The sequence below is a fragment of the Heteronotia binoei genome, chromosome 1 (genome assembly GCF_032191835.1).
Source record: "Heteronotia binoei isolate CCM8104 ecotype False Entrance Well chromosome 1, APGP_CSIRO_Hbin_v1, whole genome shotgun sequence".
In the NCBI taxonomy this organism is placed as follows: domain Eukaryota; kingdom Metazoa; phylum Chordata; class Lepidosauria; order Squamata; family Gekkonidae; genus Heteronotia; species Heteronotia binoei.
This window is the reverse complement of record NC_083223.1, coordinates 254,084,087-254,094,085: the sequence shown is the minus strand read 5'-3', so window position 1 is coordinate 254,094,085 and position 9,999 is coordinate 254,084,087. Positions and strand designations below refer to the sequence as shown.

At 44.4% G+C, this 9,999-nt stretch overlaps 1 protein-coding gene across 1 annotated transcript; it reads left to right on the top strand.

Annotated features, from left to right (window-relative positions):
* Window positions 1-1,196: 1,196 nt before the first annotated feature.
* On the top strand, window positions 1,197-9,005 carry LOC132581934 (intelectin-1-like). Its single transcript, XM_060253425.1, has 8 exons — window positions 1,197-1,270; window positions 2,637-2,703; window positions 4,570-4,713; window positions 4,890-5,137; window positions 5,815-5,973; window positions 7,433-7,553; window positions 7,811-7,914; window positions 8,748-9,005. The coding sequence occupies exons 2-8, from the start codon at window positions 2,643-2,645 to the stop codon at window positions 8,898-8,900; spliced, it is 990 nt and encodes a 329-aa protein (XP_060109408.1). The 5' UTR covers window positions 1,197-1,270; window positions 2,637-2,642; the 3' UTR covers window positions 8,901-9,005.
* The last annotated feature ends 994 nt before the right edge of the window (window positions 9,006-9,999 follow it).

Below are 9,999 nucleotides of genomic sequence, written 5' to 3'. Positions count from 1 at the left end.
AGCTGCTTTCCTTAATTCTTTAGTTGTTTTTAAATAATCCTCTAACTGTTGAATTGATGGGTAATAACAAGCATCCATGGAATAATGCCTGATGAAAGTTCAAGCAAGCAAATAGAACATTGCTGAAAAATATTAAGTATATTAAAGTCCTTATGTATAATTTTCCATATGCACTGTTTTAAACCAGTATGTACAAAGTCAGCATCACTTTTATAATATCTTCCCTCCAGAAAAATTTACAAATCATCACAAATAATAATTGGTTCCAAAATTTCCAACGGAGAGATGAGTAGCCTTCAAAAAATCCTTCCTTCAATAAACAAAGTTCATAATACAGTCCTTGATATGTTCTGAAATTCTTTCAAGTGGAAGGACCAGGAAATCTCTACAGTCTTCATAAGACGTCCCCTCTAGATTTCAAGACGTTTCAGTACTGGTCTTTCTTCAGTTATCAGGCTGTTAAAAATAGCTTCTTACACAGACTCAAGGTTCATAACTTGCAGTAGAATCAATGAGCTTCTTCACCTTCTTTATTATCCTGGCAAAATAAGGTGTGGGAATGTTTTGTTCATAGCAAAATTACAAGCTATTATCTCATGCCAAACTTGCAAAATTATCAAGAAAAATTTACAGCAGTATGGTTTCCAGTAGAATCCTATTTGACTCAGCAAAAAGGGGTTCCTAATAAGGCTCACTATCGGGACTTATTATTTTTCTGATGCATTCCTTATTTGTATCTTATCTGCAATACATCTGGTTCTCTGTATTCTGTTATCATCCTTTGTATTTGTCATTCCATAAACAATCAAAGTATTAAAAAAAAAGGAAAGCCTCATCAAAGTCTTTATCTCAAAATGGGTGTACAAGTGAATAAACCAAAGGAAGACATACTGATCTCTCTGGAGTTCTTATAAAATCTCTAGTTGATACGCAGCTCTGGAACAGGAGCCATCTATGACAACATCCAGTTCTCAGTACATTCTTGCATAAATCTTGGTTTTTATATCCAGACTGGAACACTCTGACATGGGAATCCCCCTTCCAAGGTTTTTTAAGCACCTTTTCCTGGAAGAATGGTGAAAATAATGTGATCCTTATTTGCTGTCTGTCCATTGTCAGCCTGTTGCCCTGTGTGCAAACAATTGTTTTCTCGTGACTTGGAGTTCCTCATTGGCTGTTAGAAACTGGGGCTTATAAATATCAAGCAAGGGGAACAGATTCAACAGAAGGCCAGAGCTTTTGCACTGAAGAAGAGGAAGCTGCTCTTCAGGTGAGACACAACTCAGGTGAGACAAACAGGCATGCTATTTAAAATCAATGGATGCATGTGAAATACTAGAAATAATTTTTTTTTATTATTATGCTGCATAAAATTCTACTACACCACCTTTCCCCTAGCATGCAATTCAAAACCAGTGTTGTATAATGGTAGATCCAGGTGGGTAGCCATGTTGGTCTGAAGCAATAGAATAAAGTTAGAGGCCAGTGGCACCTTTAAGATCCACAAAGTTTTATTCAAGGTATAGGCTTTTGTGTGCAGGAGCACTTCCCTCCATCCACGCTCCCAACCCTTCCTCGCCTCCCACCCCTTCTGCAGGGGAGGGAAGGAGAAAGAGGAAGTGTGGGGGCATAAGAAAGCTCCACCCACTCCTACAGAGGGTGGCAATGAACAGGTTCCCAGAGGGCTTCGCACTGAGGCGAGGGGCACCTCCCTTAGACCCTTACCTTCCATGTAAATATGTTTAGGGTTGTGATGTAAGATTATTTAATGTTTAATTGTGAATTGTATGTAACTGCATTGTTCTGTTTTATTGTTACATCATGGCTTATGCCGTGTCCTGTAAGCCGCCCTGAGCCTGCCTTGGCGGGGAAGGGGGGGTATAAATAAAAATTTATTATTATTATTAAGCTATGGGCTGAAAAATGGGGCATCAGCAGGGCTGGTTGGCACCCTTCTACCCCTTGCACCCTAGGCAGTTTCCAAGGAATACCTATTGAATGACTCAGCCTTGCTCCCCACAAGAGATTAACCATATTAAAAATAGTTTATCTTCTGCAAGGCTGCTTCATCAGGTGTTTTCAGGCTATACGATGAATTGAACAAATGAGTCTAAAATTACAAACTATATTCTGCATTTGGTAATGTGATTTTTAAATCAGTCCACCAAACCTAAAACTTCATCTCTTGAAACCTTTCTGATTCAGTTCTTCACACCTCCTTTCTGAAAATAGTGGGCTGGATCCAGGATAAATTTTCCAGTAACAGAAGCGAAGCTGTAGCTTCCACCAGTTCCCCCTTCTTGCTGCAGAACCCCAGTTGCCCTTTAGGTTGTCCTGGCTCCTCTGTTCACCATTTCAGGGAGATCAATGGGCTGCAATGAAAAGGGGAGGATTCTGTCCCACTGAACTTAACAGCAGTGTGGTCACTATTCTCAACTGGTTTAACAAGGCTTTTGCTTTGCACTGGCTTCTGAGCACCTCTGCAGACCAAATGCAGGGTGGCCTTGGACTCGGTTTGCTGTCAGGAGTGAGGATTCTAACTATAGTACAGAAATGGCATATAAGATTCAGCTTTCATTGCTATCCAAAGACAAAGACAAGCCATTAACTACTTGACTCTCTGATTTCCCCCGCAGACCACAATGAAGCAACTTGTTCTCCTGCTTCTGCTCTTTGCTTTCCTTCCAGAGGCCAAACTGTGTGGTAAGTAAGTGCTGGGAAAATTGTGGGTTGAGATACTGGCATGGGGTTAACGGAGAGTTCATCTGCAAAATAACAATGTTAAGCCACAATCATCACTCCTGTTCAGAAACAAAACTTGAAGCAAATGAGGAAGAGAGAACTACATCCATCACTCTGAGCTCTTTGCAGGGATCCAGATGCACAAGCTATGCTTTTGAGTTCTCAGGGCAGAAGTCCATACGATGGCAGTAGAATCCGTTGCTTGAAAGCAAATACACACAATGCCACATAGCTGTAAAGTGATGATAGATCCAGCTGGGCAGCCATGTTGGTCTGAAGTCCAGTAGTACCTTTAAGACCAACAAAGTTTTATTCAGAATGTAAGCTTTTGTATGCATGCATACTTCATCAGACAATGAAATGGGGTACTGTGATCAGAGCTACATAAAGCTGGTGGGCAGTGGTTTAGAATGCAAAATGGTGCAAAGTTAAAATCCAATGGCAACACAGTGTAATTAACAAATTGAAAGAACATTTGGTCTGGATGGCATTTGCGTGGGAAACCAATAAAAAGTAATAAAAGCTGTCTGTTAATTGCCCTATTGCTAGCAAGTATTTATTTATTTATTTATTTATTTAGTGGACTTATATCCCGCCCTTCTCACTGAAGTGTCTCAGTAGCATTAAACTAAGGACATTTTTTTAAAAAGATGTTCTTGTCCACCTAATTTACTTTTAAAAATGTAACATGCATTATAAACATCATTCTAGTTTGTCATAAGAAAAAAATACATTAAAATATAGTGAAATTGGGTTTAGTATATGTTATGAGAATAATGTTTTTTGTATTGGCATACTCAAATAAGGGATATTGGCTGTTTATCTCGTTACATATAAACAAGATAAACAGCCAATATCTCTTATTTCAGTATGCCAATACAAAAAACATTATTCTCATAACACTATTCTAAAAGAGAAATACATTGGAATATTGTAGTTATACAGTTATACTTGATGAGAATAGGTTTAGATACGTAATGAGATAAAAAAAACCCAGTCCTGTGATAAGTTGGAGTAGTTTCTACCCGAGGTACAAAGGGAAATGATGAACCCTTTGCCTGTATACGTTTTTCCTCACCCATGCCTCAAACCGCACCTCCAATCACCCTTCTTCTAGCTAGGTTTCAATCCGGAATACCACCCTGATACATACATTTTTGTTGCAACATTAGAAATTGAGATGTTGAGTGAGGGACGAACCACATTTTCAGTTTCTTCAAACAGGTTGCTAAGGTTTCAGGGAATGAAGTTAAGGACTTTATTAGGTTACCAGGCAGGTCTGTATACTGAGGGGAACTCTTGAATTGCATGGAATGTTAGATTATTATTCTGAAAGCACTGTTCACTTATTTTGGACTGGGTGAGGAAAGATCCTATGGAGTCACAAAACAAACTCTTGATTAAAGGGTGTGACACGGGTTGTTGTGTTTTTTTTGTGTGTGTGTGCTGTAGCTGAGAAAGCATCTGCTTGGCATGCAGTCTCCGGCATCTCCCGCTAGACTCAAGGATCAGGGAGAAGGTGATGGGAAATACCTCTACCTGAGATCCTGGAGAGCTGCTGCTGGTCTGAGCAGCCAATACTGACCTTGACAGACCATTGGGTCTGATTCAGAATTAGGCAGCTTCAGGTGTTCATGTGTTGTTTACCTAGAGCTAGCCAGTTCCATATTTCTATGCAGGGGCGCTGGAGATAACAATGTATGCTTAGCAAAGGTGTCAGTGCCTTTGGGTGACAGGACTGGAGCCTTAAAACTTTGCAGTACTCCTAAGGGGTTATGGTTGTAGATTCTGCCCCCCTCCCAAATTTAACTTTCGTTGTGTACACAGACCAAAGCTGCATCAGTTCACTGAAGCAAGACATCCTCAGCCTGCTAGTGAAATGGGAAGAGACTTCCTGCCTTCCAAACCCAGCACAGAAGAATCTGCCCCGAAGCTGCAGAGAAATCAAAGAGTCCCAAAGAGGGGCCACAGGTGAGAAATGAAGTTTCTGACCATTGGGGTGGGGGGGGGAATAATGCAACCTGTATTGAAATCCCATTTTAGGAGTCTGAAATGATAACATTAATCAATAAACAACAGCAGTGAATAACAACATACCACACTGTCTTACATTTTCTTTTAACATACAATCTTCTGGGCCTGTGCAGATGGACTGTATTTCCTGCAGACGGAAGATGGTGAGGTCTACCAAACGTTCTGTGATATGACCACCAATGGAGGAGGTTGGACTCTGGTGGCCAGTGTCCATGAGAACAACATGCTTGGGAAATGCACTGTGGGGGATCGTTGGTCCAGTCAACAGGGGAGCAACCCCAACTACCCAGAAGGAGATGGAAACTGGTCCAATAACTCCACTTTTGGATCAGCTGTAGGCTCAACCAGTGATGACTTCAAGGTGAGGAATTCTTGCAAGATGGAATGAGGATCAGACTAGAGGAAACCATAGACACAATACATCAGTAGTCCCTGACCTTTTTGAGCCTGCAAGCACATTTGGAACTTTGAGAGGGGATGGTGAGCACCATCCCACAAGGGTTGCCACTGGAGGTGGGCCGGATCTAAAATGGCTGCCACAGGATGCAGATCTGAATGGAATACCTCCCTCCTCATGCTTCCAAGAAGAAGAATGGAACCATGTGCTGACTAAGGAAAGCCCAGTGCTCCAGTTTCTCTATTGGAAAACCCTTTCATTTGAATGAGGGCAGCCAATAACAATGGCCCCACCTACCTTCTGAAATTTGGTGGGCACTATGGGTAGCACTGGCAGGCACCATTGCACACACGGGCACCACACTGGGGGACCGTGGAATACATTATCTAGGTTGTCTCTCTTTCTTCACCTAAAGCATGCTAGGAAGTCTGGCCTAGCTCACCTTTAAAAGTTTCCAAAGAATGAAGTGGTTTCAGTCCATGTCACTTTATGCCACAATAAATCATTATGAGGCTGCGTTGTGGCAGTGACTGTACCTTTCCCTGGCTAGTCTTGCCTTGCTGCAATGGCTGCTTAATACAGGATCTTCAATTCAATCCATTTTTTTTTTAAAAAATCCACCTTTTCCCCTTGTTTTCCAGAATCCTGGCTATTATGACCTTCAAGCACAAGATCTGGCCATATGGCATGTTCCCAACAAAACCCCAATGAAACAATGGCGTGACACCTCCCTCTTGAGGTACCGCACTGAAACTGGGTTCTTAGCTGCAGAAGGAGGCAACCTCCTCAGACTGTATCAGGTAATAATGGCTGCTTGGTGACTCTGCATTTGGAATTCAGGAAGTGAAGATTAGGCAGGCAGGCACTCATGAGGCTTATGGATCTTACACTCATGAGGCTTATGGATGGGGTTTTATATTCAACAAGTACTTGCCCAGCGAATATTCTGTAAATGAATGATAACGGAGGTAGCACAAGATACTATTGCACCCTCCTACCCAAGGAAGTAGGGTCATAAATAAAAATCTGTAAGCACCTCTTGCCCTGACCTGGATTACCCAGGTTAGGGATGCCCCTGAAGGGGACGAGAGTCTCCCGCTTTCAACCCCCATGTCTTCACTGTTGGCCAGCTGGCTGGCAGGGGGGAATTAAACCCCCCCATAAGAGAGGAACACCAGAAATTAATCGTAATTCTTTTATGTATTTGCTGCGTTCACTGTTAGTAGACCTGAGCTTGAAGCATGCTTCGATTACCCTCCAGGATCCTTATGCCTGCATTCTGATTGGCCGTTCTCTTAGAACTGGCCAATAGGGATGTGCGGCATTTATTCCAGGAAATGCAAATGAAGGATTCCGGAGAAACCAATAAGAGGGATTGCCACTGACTAAAGGGGGTGTGTTTAACTCAGCCACAGTGTATATATTGTGAAGTGTTCTGTCCTGTTTGTGACTGTTTCTTTTTGAATAAACTGTTGTTGCTTACTGAAGAGCTGACTGAACTCACTTTACAACATTCTACAATAGGGTTTTGTCCAAAAACCTGAGTGTAGCTCAGCAATGTGTTGATATCACTTCTGGGTCATGTAGGCATGTTGCATTAATTTCTGACGTTCTTCTCTGCTCTCTGTAAGTGTACCCCCCATCGGCTGCTCCAAGGGACCTGGCAACCTGACCAAGGCTAGCCTAGTCTTGACACATCTCAGAAGCCAAGCCGGGTTCACTTTGGTTAATATTTGAATGGGAGACCACCAAGGAAGTCTAGAGTTGTCACACAGATGCAGGCAATGGCAAACCACCTCTGTTTGTCCCTTGCCTCGAAAACCCTATAGCAGGGGTCCTCAAACTTTTTAAATAGGGGGCCAGTTCACTGTCCCTCAGACTGTTGGAGGTCCGGACTGTTGTGGTGGCTGCCGTTACTGTACAAGGCCGCGGGCCGTCAGTTCTCCGTCTTCTGCATCTCTCTCCCTTCCCCACACCACACACCCCAGCCAGGGAACTCACCTCACCATCGCCTCACACTCTGTCTCTGCCACCTCAGCCCAGTGCCGGAAGTGTGCATTTCTAATGCGAGTTTAGGTCGAATGTCACTTTCGGTCTGATTTTGCCATAACCCGGCGGGCCGCATAAACGTCCTCAGCGGGCTGCATCTGGCCCGCGGGCCGTAGTTTGAGGACCCCTGCCCTATAGGGTTGCCATAAGGTGGCTGTGAATTGACAGCACTTTCCACCACCAATCACCTCAGTTTGTTTCTCCTTTCAGAAATACCCTGTTAAATTTGGAATCGGCAGTTGTCCAGGTAACCATGGCCCAGCGGTGCCTGTCGTCTATGATAAGGGCAGTGCTTCAAAGACAGCTGAGTATTATTCTCCAAACGGGCGGAGTAAGTCTTTTTTTATTTGCTCAGGTTTTACAGTCAATTTCCAAAAATTGCATTGTGGCAAAACAAGTTGGAACCAACTTGAGTTTTGTGTGTTTTTCTCCCTCCTAATCTATACCTACTTATTCATATATTCATAATAAGACTCACTAGTAGATTACAAGACCTCTAAAAAGAAATACATGAGAACAGGGTATTGTAAAGAGGATGTTCTTCCAGTCTTTCCTTTTTGCTCTGATTTCTTCTTTGTGTTGTCTCAGATGAATTTGTAGCTGGCTTCATTCATTTCCGAGTGTTCAATCGCGAAAAAGCAGCAATGGCTCTCTGTGCTGGGGTGAAAGTCACCGGATGCAACACAGAACATGTGAGTATCCTGGCTACAGGCTCTCAGCCTCACCCAGGGATGATTCTAAAACCTCTTGTCAACCTCAGCTATGCTCCATAACACCTGTTAGTTGGACTCCAAATGGCCAGGTAGTCACCAAAACCAGCTGAGGCCAAACCTGTGCTGCTCAACAGACATATCTGAACATAATAACATAACAGAAGCCATGCTGGATCAGATCTGTGGCCCATCCAGACCAACATTCTGTGTCACACAGTGGCACAAAACCCAGGTGCCATCAGGAGGTCCACCAATGGAGCCAGAACTCCAGAAGTCCTTCCACCGTTGCACTCCCCATCAAGAATACAGAGCATCACTGTGCAGGCATAGTGTTCCATATATACCTTGTGGTTAACAGCCACTCATGGCCCTCTATTCCATAGGTTTATCCAATCTCCTCTTGAAGCTGTCTATGCTTATAGCTGCCATTTCCTGTGGCAGTAAATTCCACATGTTAATTACTCTTTGACTGAAGTATTTCCCTTTATCTGTTCTAAGCCTCCTGCTCATTAATTTCATTGAGTGCCCATGAGTTTTATTGTGTGAAAGGAGGGAAAGTACTGTCTAGTATCTGAATTATTAATACATTCCAAAACAGCATACAACTATTTTTGGTCAAATTAACACATTGGCATTCTCTGCTACTGACCTAATATACCTCTAGTCCCTATTTTATATGTATTTGCAATTCAAATTAAAATTTGCTGAGTTTAAATTTGTTCTTCACTGTCCAGTTCCAATATCATCCTCTGTAGGGCTGCCTGTTACTCCCATTTTGTGTCATTTGTTTTACATTTCTTTCCTGTCTTTAGCACTGTATTGGCGGAGGAGGCTATTTCCCAGAAGCGACACCTCGCCAGTGTGGGGACTTCACCGGCTTTGACTGGGATGGCTACGGGGCACATGTTAACTGGAGCGTTTCTAAAGAGCTAACTGACTCAGCTATGCTGCTGTTTTACCACTAATGGGTGGCTTTGTAGAAATGGAAGTACCAGAGGTACAGCCTTGAAAATGAAAATCTATCTTCTATGCATATATTCTTCACTGGAATAAAAAAAATTAAAAATTAACTGAGATGTTGTCCAGTTTGTTTTTCTGAGGATGCTTCCAGGTAAAGGATTTCAGTTGTCATTGTTACACTAGAACGGGGGTATGGAACGTAAGGCTCGAGAGCCGCATGCGGCTGTTTCATGACTTACTTGCGGCTCTTTGGCTGGCTGACTGGAGCAAGGAGGAAATGTCATTGCGGGCTCACGCTGTTCTCTCAACAGCAGCAGCAGAAGAAGATATTGGATTTATATCCCGCCCTCCACTCCAAAGAGTCTCAGAGCGGCTCACAATCTCCTTTACCTTCCTCCCCCACAACAGACACCCTGTGAGGTCGGTGGGGCTGGAGAGGGCTCTCACAGCAGCTGCCTTTTCAAGGACAACTTCTGCAGCAGCGTCTCTGGCTTGCGGTGGCAGCGCGGAAAGGAGGGGGGAACTCTCGTGAGGTTTGGGCGCAGAGCATCGTTGGAGCGGCACATTTTGGGACTGGCTGACTAGAGCGAGGAGTTGTGTGCGGCGGCAAAAAGGAGCATTCAAATTTGGGACCCCGCTTCAGCTGCGAGCTTTGCTGGGACTTTGGCTGGCAGGTTAGAGCCGTGCTGCGGGGGGGGGGGGGGTGAAAGTGGGGGGGGGGAGAGGGGGAGAAAAAGGAGCGTCTCTGGGGAAGGGATGGTGGTGCTGGTGTGGCTCCTCCTGCTGCCAGGCTCCTGAATGGGCAGCACCTGAGAGCAGGTGGGCAGGCAGGCCTCCCTCTCCTTTCCCTCCTGCTGCTGGGCTCCTGGGCAGGTGGCACCTGAGGGTGGGCGGGCAGGGGGCTCCCTCTTTTTTCCCTCTTACTGCTGGGCTCCTTTCCCTCACACACAAGGGTGGTGGCGGTGAGGAGGGAGGCCCGGGCCATGTGGGAACATCGCCTCCTCAGAAGGCCTGGCTGCCTCCCTTCCTCCCTCTGAGCCTCCTCCCTTCCCCCCACCCCGGACCCAGGCGGTGTTTGGCCCCAGCCTCCTTCAGGAGTTAGAA